A 14,310-nucleotide genomic window follows, 5' to 3' on the forward strand; every position below is an offset into this window, starting at 1 on the left:
AGCAACATTTAAAAAAAACTTAAAAGGTGAAGCCAGGCTTTGAAGATTTACAAACAAATATCAAATATCTCTTCCAATTGTTAACAGCTCATGTTTTCTCTGCAAACTCAGAAATTGTCAAGGTCTTAAAGCAATTACCGTCATCTTTCAGAATTTCTACTTAGTCCTAATCTATTTAGAGGAGAAAATACACACAAACCTCTCAATAACCAAGCACCAAAGTCAGTGACGACACACTGACTACAGGGATGAAAATCACACTTGCACTAATTGTTGACAACAATATCTGACAGGCTCGAGGATGTAACCGGTGGTTGGCTCAGGTAAACAAAGAGCCATGGCTCACATAAGGAGTTTACTGGTTTTTTTGTTCACATGTCCTTCACGGTCCTCAACAACATGAAATCCTCACCTTGATGGATGGCGGCTGTAACAATTACAAATTAATTCCTGCCTGTCTGCTGATCGATCTGTCAGTTTCAGGCATCCTCCTCCTGCATTGAACTAACACCAAAATGGATGATCCCTCAGCTTGTGATCTGATACCCCTTCATCACTGCCACCAGCAGGTTTACAACTCAGAGCAGCTTCACAACAGCAAACAAGGCTCTAATAAAACACAGTAAACATGTCCGTTCTCTATAGAGCTCAAGTAGAATGATGGCTTTAAAGAAGAGTCCTTCAAGCAGAGATCAGCCTCTATCTTGATGGAGACCAAACGTCTATTTAACACCTTCAGAAGAAAAAAAAGGATCAAAAAAGGATTGCTTAGTAAAGGCGTAGCACATAATAATAAAATTAATGAGAGCAGAACTGAGTCTAGCTAAATGGTGTGGCCCAGTTTCTCATAGGGTTCCTTGAAAAGAATTCATTGCTCACTCCTGACTCACTCAGAATTCTAAGAAAAAAAGACTTCCCTAGAAGTTGATTCTGTTCATCTCGACATAGCATTTTCAGTGGGAGTGACTTCTTTCGCAGCTGACTGCAGGTTTCCCCAATCTTTTAAAAAGTCCATTTGCATATTGACTGAAACTAGCCCCACTGAAAGAACAATGGGCTGGGAGGTCAGTTCCTTGATTCTTAATATGCAAGTTCTCATGACTCTCATTTCTCTCTCATAACTCACCTGGATGATAGAGCATGCATCAAGACAGCCCATGCTTAAAGTTCCAAGAAAAATGAGACAGTTTCTAGAGAGCATTGATATTCAAGCATATTTACTTATCTGGCATGGTAAATTTGAAATTCAAATGACATTAGAGTTGTGTCTAAACACTGATAAATAAAACAAGCCTTTGAATTGAGTGTTTTACTGCAGCATGTTTGCATCAAACTGAATAACCCTGCCAAAGACTAATCTTCTCCATACTGTGTTTGGAATGAGGATGCAGTTTGCCGTGTTCACCACATGATGGCAGGCACACATCACCACACTTACTTTGAACCGAGTTCTGACCAACAAACTCTCACAGCATGGCCTCAGTGGTGTATAGAGACTTAGGAACATTACAATCCAAAAGTCAGTCAACCTGCCACTTCTATTCACAAAAATCAGAGCGATGTGGTAGTCATATTCAAGTCCAGACAGGTTAACCGAACGAATGAATGAGTCACTGTTCATACCTGCAAAATACAGGTTCTGGCACAGAGAAGCCTTTCAGGAGGTACAACAGGGTGAGAATGAGTAGACAGAGTGAGATCAATGCCATCTGATTTCCTGCTGAAGCTAAGCCTGAGAATTAATGTAGCAAATTCATGCTGTTTCTTTTAAAGCACCGTGACGCTGTTCAATAAATAATCAGCTTCATCACAACGGTCCCATTTATCAAGACACTACATCACATCAGTTAAACATCCATTAACTGAATACTTAGATGATTACACACTGACCCGGTATCCTGCAGCTGTTTTTACACTGGGTGACCTCAGAGAAATCATCAACAACAGCACTTTCTATAAGAAGGTTTGTGTGTAATCATGCCAACTCAGGAGCCCGTTTAGAACAGCTCTTTTTTTAATGCAAAGCATTCATGACTAAAGTACTGTGTAACAGTGGTAGAATTTATTATTATTATCTTTTTTATACAACCACATGCATATGGGACACACCACTGGCCAGACATCAAAATCAATCATGGGAGAAGATGATACAGAAAGATTTAGATTTAGTGCCTGAAACTGAAAACTCATTCCCATGTCAGTCAAATGTTTCTCGCATACCAAAAGTCAGGTGTAAGGGTGTTCATGCACTAACAATGGGAGGCGCCTTGTATATTTTTTCGAATTGTAGGAAATGATGTCACTGCTGATTTCCAAGTAGTGCAAAACAGAGTAGCGCACTAAAGACTGATAACTTGTGGCATTGATGTTTTCACTGATAACCAAACGGTAACCTGCAGAAGTCTGTTTCCATTGCCCGCATGTACGCATTTATCTGTGTGGTGCACTTTCTTGTCTTTTTTGTAAAGTGGGTTCTGTGGCAGATTAAGCCACAAAGCTGAAGACCTTGTCATTAATTCTAGCGCTTGCCCTGAACAGCTGAATTCAGAGAGAAATGCACGGAAGCTATATGTGATGTGAAGAGGCCTGATTGGTTACCAGAGGGGGTTCTGTTTTTTCTGCGGAGCCATCTGTCACTGAATTCACACTCTCCCCACTTACCAGAGAGCTGCCAAAAGTCTCTAAACCAAGAACGCACACATTCAAATGCAAAGATATCTAGCCTACTAGGCACGCACTCAACGCTGCGCACAATCAGCTTGACAAGTTAATCAGCAAAAGCCACACAAAAACCTGAGCAAATGCTAATCTCTGCAAGCACAAAGTGGAAATGTGCTGACCTTCAGACTACAACTCCTGAGTGGGACACTTAGAGAATAAGCAAGTCTTTTATGCAGCAATCAAACAATCTAATAAATCATTTCATGGTAATTTATTAATAGGTACGGGGAACACCTTTTTTTGTCAGCAGTAACATGTCCAACCTGTTATTGTTCCTACTTAATTCCGAGTATTGCTGTTTCTCCATAAAACACTTCAGTGAAATTCTACATCCTGTGACTTGATGCTAGTTTCAGTCAGCTGCACTCACCTGCAGTCAACTGAGACTAAGACTAAGAAGTCACTAAGACTTCTTCACAGACTAATTTCTGTGAAATTTCCCACTGTTGAATAGGATTGAATTCCACTTTAGCCTTTACTGTCAGAGACACACAAAGTCTTCTAACTACAGCACCGGCTCCACTTTGTCTCATAATTTATTATAAAGAATTTCATGGTAATTGTTTAGATTATATAATTATTATACTGCTGCATTTAAGACATTCAGGAAAAAGTATCTGTAATTGCACAAGTTTCAATAGAATACATGTTTGCAGTAGACTTTTTCTGGAAAATGCCAGAAAGTGACTTATTTGGTGCTTACCAATCTCTTTGCCTAATCGTGAGCGAAGGATGGCCCCAGCAGAGGTGACCACAGCACAGGTCTTGAAGCTTCTCTTGTTCTCCTTTTTGTACAGCTGCTCCAGAGAAAGGGATGGCACCAGACGAGCCCAGCCAAGTGAAGAGAAGGGTTGCTCCAACCCGTCTACTGTCCTCAGCCGGGCCTGATTCTTCAATTCACAAAGCAGCTCCTTGGCACTCTGAGCGTGCTTACGATTCCCCTTGTAGGAAACATGGTGTTTGTTGGAGTTGACGTATTCCTTCATGGCACGCTGCAGTCGAAGACTCAGCATGCCCGCGGACACTCGACCCTTCCAGAGCCGCTGCACTAGAGAGACGGACTTGGAGAAATAGAATTCCTCCAGATCAGAGAAGTCACCACCGGCCATACTCTGTGCTCTGTTCTTCCTTCTGTTTCCCAGATTTTCATCTTCATTTTCTTTCTCATCATCTTCCTCCTTGCCACCTTGGTATCGAATGGTGCTGAAGTCGTTCTGATAGTCTGCAGTCTGTGACTGTCGCTCACGACTCTGGACTACAGGGTCTGAGTGAGAACCCACATTCTCTGTACCAAAGGAGGACCAGGCTGCCAGGCTCTGTGGGTCAAGATAGTCCTGGCGACTTGCTTCCTGGCTCATCTCCAGGCTGGTCTCTGGGGTCCCGGACTTGGCGGGAGGCTCCAGCTCTGGCTTATCTCTGGGATACGTTGTAGTTAACGGTAAAGACAGCTTTACCATGGCATGCTGTTGATGGGAGGCCTGTATGGAGGCCAGACGGCGTGTGTCCGGGTGCTGGGAGAGTAAAGCGCCAGCAGAGGTCAGGGGCTCATCCACGCGAGCATCCAGGAAATATGACAGGAGGGCGAGAAAGACAAAAGCCCAGGCCAGCATTCCCACCAGCATCAGCCTCCCCCAGTGCCTCATACTGGACTTCATTACCTCTTTCTCACATGTACGCCAGCTCTGTGGGCCCACCAACAACAAGTCCCACAGCTAGGACTTACCCTACAGGTCAGGTGGAGGGCCTGTAAAAGAAGTACAGTTAAACTCCGATAGGAAGCCCAAAAAATTTTGTACTTTGCAACGGGAGGTTTGAAATGCTTACCTGAACTGACGCTTTTATTTCTTCCTGTCCATGTGTCTGCCAGGATATAACAGGACCCTGCGAAAAAAAGAGGTACTAATTAGTTGAGGCAGCGTGTACATGAATGCATGAGATGATGTGAGCGTGTAACCACGCTGCTCACACAGGAAACCACTGTCTGCACATAAGAACTTGGCCGCTTTCCATTTGTAACTAAAGAGAATTTTTAAAGACTGGCCCCGTTTATTAGCGGTAATCAAACTTCCCTCATGTAAGATTGAACGCTCCAGACGCAACTTTAAAACTAAAGCTGCTGTGTTTAAATGCAACATCAGACAAAGATGAAATACAATTTGGATCATTGGATGAATTCCTCAATTTAATAAACAAAAACAACCCAAGTTTTCCCACGGAAGCTTGTTAATGTGAGGTTTGAAGGAAATTTAATGAAAGCTTCAAGTGAGGCCTTTCAGGTGGAAGCTTTGTTTAAATAGTAGTTTTCAAAATGACTTTAACGACAACCACAATGTTGTGGGGGGTTTTCTGTTGCTGTGTCACAGATCGGCAGTTGAATACGCTGATTTTGTCTTTAAAGTACTTTCCCCAAGACGTACACAGTGATGAAACAAATGGCTAATCAATTAGTAATGCTTTACGTCACTGCTACCTGCTGCTACTGCTAAATGAACATTTAATTGATTCATGAGATGGTCAAAGGAGTTTGCAAAGAAAAGCGTCTGGACTTCTTTGAGTTGCTTGAAGACGTTTCACCTCTCATCCGAGAAGCTTCTTCAGTTCTAAGGTCAAATGGCGAGAGTCCCAGATTTAAACCCAGTGGGAGTATCCCCAAGGAGGACAAAGGACCCCTGGTGATCCTCTAATCACATGCGCCAAGGTGTGGCGGGTGTGGGACCTAATCAGCCAGCCAGGGTTTGGGTGAGCCCATTGTGAAACCTGGCCCCACCCTATCATGTGATTTCCTGAGGTCAGATGGCCCAGGATGTGAGTGGGCGTTAAGGCGTCTGGGGAGGGAACTCAAAACTGGATTATAGATGGCAGACAGTTGGTGTAAGTAAACCACCGCCTCTGTTCAAAGATGGTCGCTCACAGTGGACATAGATGGCCTCTTTCACTCCTCTTTCAAACCATCTGTCCTCTCTGTCCAATATGTGAACATTGGCATCCTCGAAAAAGTGACCTTTATCCTTAAGATGCAGGTGGACTGCTGAGTCTTGTCCGTGGAGGTGGCTCTTCTATGTTGTGCCATGCGCTTGTGAAGTGGCTGCTTGGTCTCTCAATGTGAGGTCCGGGCATTCCTCACTGCACTGTACAGCATACACCACCATTGTTCAGTCTGTGTTTTGGGTTTTGTCTTCGGGTGAACCACAAAAGACAAAACCACGAAAGACAAAACTCCAAAACACAGACTGAACAATGTGGTGTATGCTGTACAGTGCAGTGAGGAATGCCCGGACCTCTACATTGAGAGACCAAGCAGCCACTCACAAGCGCATGGCACAACATAGAAGAGCCACCTCCACGGGACAAGACTCAGCAGTCCATCTGCATCTTAAGGATAAAGGTCACTCTTTCGAGGATGCCAATGTTCACATATTGGACAGAGAGACAGATGGTTTGAAAGAGGAGTGAAAGAGGCCATCTATGTCCACTGTGAGCGACCATCTTTGAACAGAGGCGGTGGTTTACGACACCAACTGTCTGCCATCTATAATCCAGTTTTGAGTTCCTCCCAGACGCCTTAACGCCCACTCACATCCTGGGCCATCTGACCTCAGGAAATCACATGATAGGGTGGGGCCAGGTTTCACAATGGGCTCACCCAAACCCTGGCTGATTAGGTCCCACACCCGCCACACCTTGGCGCATGTGATTAGAGGATCACCAGGGGTCCTTTTGTCCTCCTTCTGGGGGATACTCCCACTGGGTTTAAATCTGGGACTCGGCCATTTGACCTTAGAACTGAAGAAGCTTCTCGGATGAGAGGTGAAACGTCTTCAAGCAACTCAAAGAAGTCCAGACGCTTTTCTTTGCAAACTCCTTTGACTACGATGACCTGGATGACTGAGAACCTTCACAGACAGATTCATGAGATGATATAACCCATAAGGAGGCATGAGGACATTTTAAAAGTTTATGACTCTGCCTCTAAAGAAGTTTGCATCTGTTTCATATTATGATGGCTTTTACTCTTTATGTTCATTCATAAAAAAATGTGTAGCAACTTACTGAGGCATTTTTTAGAAGTGGAATAGATTAATACTTTCATGTGCACAAGTCTTGAGTGACCCTCAATTCTTTATATTTTCGCTTCAAAGGAGCTACACTTTTGCATTTTGTTCTAAACTGGTCTTGAGCAGGCTTTTTGAAGTTCTTTCAAATTTGTCTTTGTGCATTGGCTATTTTTTCATTCCTTATTAAGTCCAGTTCTTGTACCTGAACACTGATGAAACAATGGTTACCATAATCATTAATTCACCAGTATCCTGCTATTTATTCAAAATGATATTTTAATTTTGATTAATTTTTTTCTTTTTCAAAAAAAAGAAGAATTGGGTTATGGTCTTGTTATTTATGACACACACACATACTTTCAGATCTTAGTGAGGACATCTAATTAACATAATGCTTTCCCTAGCCACTTACCCTAACAATCACAAATGAATACCTAACCCTCAGCCTAAACGTAACCATGACCTCATCATAACCCTGAGACTACAATCACATTTTGAGCCTCAAAAATGCCTTCAAACTCATGGGGTCGGGCAATTTGTCCCCATAGGTGACTGTTGGTCCCCACAAGCATTGCAAATTGTCCGTCCTCACAATGATGTCCTAACATGTATATACACACACACACACCCCTTAAATGAGTCATCAGTACTTGGCTAGCCAGTGGAACACCCACTGTTCTAGCACACCACTCAAAAGCATTCGTTGTTACATTACTGTACAAATCTGACAACAGAGCACCTTTGTTTACTTCACTTTTCTGTACCCCCCAACAACAACAACAAAACAAAGAGACAAAAAAAACCCCCCACAATAAATAACATCGTGATTATAAGCCTGAATTATTTTTACTACAGCTTTGATAATACTCTGGTGTACAAAACGTTGGGCTCACTGATGGATTAAGGCATGAAATATACAGCAATGAAGGTGAATAAATGAAGCATTAAATTGCCTCACATCAGAGAACCACAATCACATGTAATTACGAGTTTTGGTCTCCTAATGTGGAAGCATTTCTCTCTCTAGAGAGAGAAAGAGAGCAAGAGTGGAAGACTGGCAGGAAGGAAAAAAAATGCTCAGAGTATTAAGCCTCTTCTAGTCCTAATTACAGCTTCCTGTCTCTGCAGCTGCTGGGTCCTGCAGAGTACGGCACAACTGATCTCGGGTGCCCCTGTGGCCTTCTGCCCCTTTGCGTTCACGCAGCTTCCAAGCCGTTCGCTCGGGGGCCACACAGGCGGTCAAAGCTCATCTGCTGACCCCAGTCAAGCAGGAGGAAAGCAGCGGGGAGAAACTAGGCTGGAGGGAGCAGGGACAGTATGGGAGAAAGAAAATACACTGTGGAAACACACATCTGATTCCTCTGAGAACACTTAAAGTCACAGTCAGCTGGGATGTTCAGTGTAGGAGTTTTGACATGTCTACCACACTGGAGGTCAAATGTTCATAAATGGAAAATGCGCCATTTAACACCTGAAAACAACAGCTGCAGCATGCCCGACACACAAAAAGCAAAGACAAACAAAGTGCAAAACACAAACCTAGCCAGTGGCAATGTTATCGCCAAGCAAATGTCATCTAAATGCACCACTGAAACCACTGCAGACTGTATGTGTGTGCTCCAGCGCATGTCATGCAAGCATGTGTGTGCATTTGTAGTTTGCCTCACCTGGTAGCAGGATGTGTGCTTCAGTAACTGTGAAACAACACAAGTGTGTGGCACAGATGGAGAGGCGGGGGCGGAGTAGAGAGCTATCTTCTGAGGGATACACAAAGAAACAACAAAACGGGAAACATGTAAGAGAGACGTTGCCAGACAGCAAAGGAAGACGAAATGACTTGGCAGGAGGCTGTGATGGACAAAGGAGGCAAACAGAATATAAAGCGCGGATCTTGTAAAGAATAAGACCAAAATCGAAAGTGGGTGTATGAAAGTGAAGCAACTGAAGCTTGTGCAGCAGGAAAGAGGAGAGCGGTTAACTGCTTTAATGGTCTGGCATGCAAATAACAAAGCAAACATGTTCAGAAACTGGAAAACACCTGCATGTCCGTAAGAGATGCAACACAGTCAAATACGAAAACAACAAACGTCCAAGCAACACAGACAACAGCAGATAAGAGGTCTCCTAGGGGACGCTGAAAAGGGCTTGTCACTGTTGCTACAGTTTGACTTAAGTTAACTGAGTCAGATTGCTGTCAAACAGCCATTAAATGAGCTAAAATATGTTTTTAGTTCTTTAACATTCTGTGGTTTATATATTATTGCAGATATGTGCGATGTTTCTGTGTTTAGCCACGGCCTTTTCCTCAATGTGTTTTTACTGGACATTTGCCCTCAGAACCACATAGTATCAGTTTAAAAATCCTACATTGCTTTGTTCTAACTTATTCTGACCTTAAACTCGAAGTCAAGGTCACTGAGTTTTGAACGTGTGCCAAGATATTTAGTGGACACACCTGCTGTATCAACTTTAAACTCCTACTTTGCCTCATTCTCAAAACTTGCGTGTCCACACCACCCTATAGGTAGCTGTCATCACGCACCCGTGAGACAGATGCCATGGATCAACTGCAATGTAAACAGAGTGAGATATGACTGTCTTGTATTGAGTAAAGCTTTAGAATAACATTTTTAAAAAAACAGGAGAGGGACCATCTAACTCGTTATCGGTGATGGTATCGGGGTGCATTAGCACCTATGGGATTGGCATCTTGCACAGCTGGAAAAGCACCACCATTGGTGAAAGATATACATGGGCTTTAGAGCAACACATGCACCTATCCAGACAATGATAAACGGCATACTGCATCTATCAAAGGAGCATGGCGTCACAGAAGACGAGTCTGGTGGCTGAAGCCTCCTTGAAAACATCTGGAGCATCATGAAATGAAAAGCACAAAAAGACGTAGGACTGTTGAGCAGCCAGAATCTCATATCAGGAATGGGACACCAAAAACCGGTCTCCTTATTTCCCAGATATTTACAGACTCTTATTTAAAGAAGAGGGGATGCCACACAGAGGTAAGCATGACCCTGCCCCGACTTTTTTAAAATGTGTTGCTGCCATCACTCTCAAAATGACCTTTTTTCCCCCCCATCTTAAAATGTTATGTTTTCTTGCTTTAAATATTTTATATGTGTGCTTTGCTCTACTGTGAATACAATATGAGTTTACGACATCTGCAAATCATCACATCCTATTTTCGGTTTCAGTGTTATACACAGCTTCTCAGTTAAAGATATCGCCCGTAGTTATAAACAGTTCTAAATGCAATAAGATAAAAATGAATCAACCACTTCTTAGTTTTATTTTTTTACTTTATTTTGTTCTACCCATGTACCCCCCTGAGATTTTCTGAAGCACCGCTGGATGAAAGATGAGCTCAAAAGCTGATGCGTTCAGCTTTTGCAGGTAAGGGAGTAAAAAAGTATTTTTGCAGCTTGTCTGCCGGTCCTCTGCCAGGCGTTCTTGTTTAAATTTTCTGGAAGGAGTGATTGATTGTCCTCAAGCAGTCAGAGAAAGCCCTTGTGTTGTTTTCTTCTTAGTTTACAAAACTGTTTATATATATATCTTCCATTAGCTTGAACTTCAGCTACTTATCAGATCAAGACGTGCAACAGGGTGTGTAAATGCAGTACACTATGGCATAAATAATGGTTTGACAAGTAACTCCCATCACATAACTGCAGTCAAACTGGCCTGTTGACTTGATAGTTAATAAAATATTATAATGAAATGTTATTTAACTGTGTAGGAGAGTTTGAGTGAGAAACAATGCCCGAACCAGCACAAGTAAGTGCCATATTCATGTGAAACATTCACATTTGAGACATCTAACAACGGGATATTAAATGCATATGTCAACATTTGGTATCAAGTCCCAACACTTCCACAGCAACCAAGAGTAAACACTCCATCTTCTCTTACTCATAACCTCCAACTATTCACAAAAATCACCACTGAATTCAGTTTATTACCAGTGTAATATTTTTCTCTTATGTTCTTAATATTCTGTTTAACATTTTAAAATCAAAATAATATGATGAAAGTAAGTCACTGTCTGTACCCACCTCGGCTCTATAATCTTAGTATCGTTCTTTTAAGTGTCGTTTTCGTTGCTATCCAAACTCACATTCTTGTACATCTGAGCATCCTGGTATGGGGGACACATGAGCACCAGGACCTGGATTTTATTCTGACATTTTATGTGGCACTTTCTGAATATTCTGTATTCCACGAGAGTCTTGTTTATTTTGCATGGCAGGTGAGGCTTTACTTTCCAAAAAGGTCACTTTTTCTGAACCTGCTTTCCTGAATGCTATACCCGCTTTGGCACCCAGCATCCACGTCAATCTTTCAAGTCTTCTTGACAGAGAATATCAAAAAAATATATAGCATTTTTATTAAATGGTAAATGGTAAATGGCCTGTATTTATATAGCGCTTTAAAAAAAAAAGTGCTATATAAATGATTAAAAAAAAAAAAGTTTTACTACTCTGCACTCAGTGATTCAACAAACAATATAAAAACTGCAAACTGAATTTTATATGATCTATGATAAGGAAAAGAAGATAGTGACTGACATTTAGCAGGGGGTCCAGATAGTTACCTTTGGTACCTCTACTCTCTGGAAAAACTCAATCTGATCTTTTTGCTTATGCTATGATTCCATGTTTTGCTTTTTGATGCAAATTACCATAAAATAATGACATCAGCACAAGAAGGTTGTTTTTTTAGTATTCACTTATGTTGTGACAGTGTTAGGTTAGGTTTGTCACGATCTGAGGGGACAGACCGTGTGGTGGTGTGTGTGGTGGACCCAGGTGCGAACACAAGTGAGCAGACCGGAGCAAACTTAAACTGAAAGCGAGCCTTTATTGTGGCTGATGACAGGTCTCACAACAAAGCAGAAACAGCGTGACTAAACTGAACCTAAACTAAACTGGGAAACAGATACTGATAAACTAAGGAGACTCAGAAAACCATGGCGATGATTGTACAGACTGGCTGCGAGAACATGGAGGGTGGGAACACAGACGACGCGACACTGAACACAGCAAGACCGAGGGCTAAATACACACATGAGGGGATCAGGGGAAGTGGAGACACATGAGAACACAGCTGACTAGAATGAAACATAATGACAATACAGGGGAGAGTAACACTAACTACAATGAACAAAGAACACCAGACTCTTCCAAAATAAAACAGGAAACACGCAGACATAGACATGGAAATGAAACATGGCATGAACTTAACATAACTGCATAGACATGAAACATGACACGTAGACGCAGAACCAGGGAGACTGAGTACAGGGGAAGATGGCAGAAATAACTACAAGAACTTGACAACATAAGACACACAGACATAACACACATGAAGGGCAAGAGAGACTAAACACAAGGGTAATATAATTACAAATGAGCTGGAATAACTTAATGAACCCAAACAAACAATAAACATCCAAATAAACTAAAACTCAAAACACTGGGTCGCATGACCCAGGACCATGACACCGTTGGGCATTTAACGTTAATATCAGCAGTCGTCGGTATATTATGTAAAAGGTTAACGTTTTCTTTATACTACACGTTATTATATAAAGTTTATGACATACTCTATGACACTGAAAAGCAGCAAAGTGCACAAAACAGTGGCAGTATTCTACCTTTAAGAAGTCCCCCCCAAAAGTAGCTGAATTGTTGAACTGTGAGAAAATTAGTGTTCAAGAAGGTACTTATATGACTAAAGTTGTAAACTCACAGTGGTTCAGACAAAGTGTTATAGGTGTAATTGTTCCTGAAGAGACTGAAAATTGCTTATAGTGTTATTAAAGCTGCACGCACCCATGGTTAAGTTTTACAATTATTGAAGAAGTGAGGTGTTTTTTTTTAATTCACACTGATTGCTTTAAAAAAAGCAAACGATGACTATGCTACAACTGCGTTATCAGCATAATGCAGCACTGTTTAGCCACCTGACGTCTCCCTTGACAAAGAGTTCCTGGTTTGTGGTCTCATGCATGTAGGTGGAAACACTGATAGAGGCACTGGGCTGTTTTCCATATACCCATCTTTTATCTTCACTTAGTTAAAAAACAAAGTCAGATGACGTTTCAAACAGCGGGGCCGACGTTATTTCCTCTTTCTGCATGAATTGCATTTAAACCTGCTGACATCAATATGACGTACTTGCTCTGGGACTCTACAGCAGTTGAAATACCTGTATATGGTCTGATGATGGTGTTGATTTGAGTAGCTCTTCGCCAAAGTGGATAAGATTATGGAAATTCTGCCAACTGGAGGCTATGGTTGCATGTATACCTCCAGCAAGCCAGCAGCACATTGCTCACGCATGCACCATATTTTTTCCAAGGCAGGGGCAAAGCATGAACAACAGTAGCAGACATGTCCAGTTGTTATACATATTATTAAAACTGTCACCCGGGTGGCTAATGACAGCTTTGCAAAGCTCTGCATAGCACCAACACTGAACCACAGTCGAGCCATAAAACTGCAATGTGACTCCACAAGAGAGGAAAGAAAGAGTACAATATAGAGAATATATTTATAGTTACATTTCTTTTCCATTTCTTTTACATAACCACATTCCTTGAGCATGCCTTGCAGCTCCCTGCTGTAATATTCTCACCACGCTGAACTCCAGCCAGTATCTGGCTGCCAGGTAAGTAGAGCCCTCGGGGGGATCCAGCTGCACACCATCTCAGAGAATCCACTTTACTGCACCCTGCTGAGGAACTGGTGAGGGGCAGCCACGATACGAATACTTTTATCATGGACGCCTTGAAAAATTTCTCATGCAAGTTAATATAAGTCTCTGAAGAGGTTCTGGCTTTGGCTTAAAAAGCAAGAGCCACATAGCATTTACCGAAAATAAAAATGGAAATGCTGAAGATGGATCATAGGAACATGTTTGCGTGGCTCGTTGTATTTTAGAAGAGTTATTCAGTGAGTGGGCAGACAAAGATTAATAAGCGATGTTTAACACATCATCAGAAAACAAAAGAGAAGCAATAAAAGAGTCCTATAAAAGAGCCGGTTGAACCGAAACACACAGTAATTATTGCAGGCTTGCTCTGAAGCAGGGCTTCCTTTCGGTCTCCATTTTCCGCACTGCATTACAATAGACGGCTGCACATTTTCTGAACTACTACACGAACCAAAGGACTTGTTCCTCATAAAATATTGAGCACTCAAAAGCGGAGTTCTTCTCCATGTGAAAGAGTTTAAAAAAAATAAATAACGCTGAATTCCTTTAATATTCGCCTTGCAATAGTTCAAACTGCCTCTAGTAGCTGTAAACTAATACATCACCGTGAGGTAAAAAGCAAAAAACAAAAAGGAAAAGGCAACAAGATGAGGTTCACTAAGAATTTGTGGACCAACAAATCGAAGACTGAACCGTGTGGTCAGCCATTGTAGATACTCGAATTCATTTATGAACAGGTTAGAATTTTCCAGTCCAAGTCTCCCAGGATTATGGGAAGAGAGCATACTGTAGTATAAATGCA

General features: G+C 41.9%; 1 protein-coding gene across 3 annotated transcripts in view; it reads right to left on the minus strand.

The window, feature by feature from the left end:
• The window catches only part of st6gal2a (ST6 beta-galactosamide alpha-2,6-sialyltranferase 2a), a 45,964-nt gene that overhangs the window by 13,971 nt on the left and 17,683 nt on the right, over nucleotides 1–14,310 (minus strand). Inside the window, exons 2-4 of one of the 3 annotated variants that reach the window (XM_039599887.1) lie at nucleotides 8,444–8,530; nucleotides 4,546–4,602; nucleotides 3,425–4,465 (exon numbers count right to left, since the gene is read on the minus strand). In XM_039599887.1, coding sequence (XP_039455821.1) covers nucleotides 3,425–4,376 — 952 coding nt within the window. In that variant the 5' untranslated portion in view covers nucleotides 4,377–4,465; nucleotides 4,546–4,602; nucleotides 8,444–8,530. Of the gene's footprint in view, nucleotides 1–3,424; nucleotides 4,466–4,545; nucleotides 4,603–8,443; nucleotides 8,534–14,310 lie in introns of all 3 variants that reach the window. The other 2 variants (XM_039599886.1, XM_031734530.2) reach the window with 2 other exon arrangements.

Source organism: Oreochromis aureus, linkage group 16, assembly GCF_013358895.1.
Source record: "Oreochromis aureus strain Israel breed Guangdong linkage group 16, ZZ_aureus, whole genome shotgun sequence".
Classification (NCBI taxonomy): Eukaryota; Metazoa; Chordata; class Actinopteri; order Cichliformes; family Cichlidae; genus Oreochromis; species Oreochromis aureus.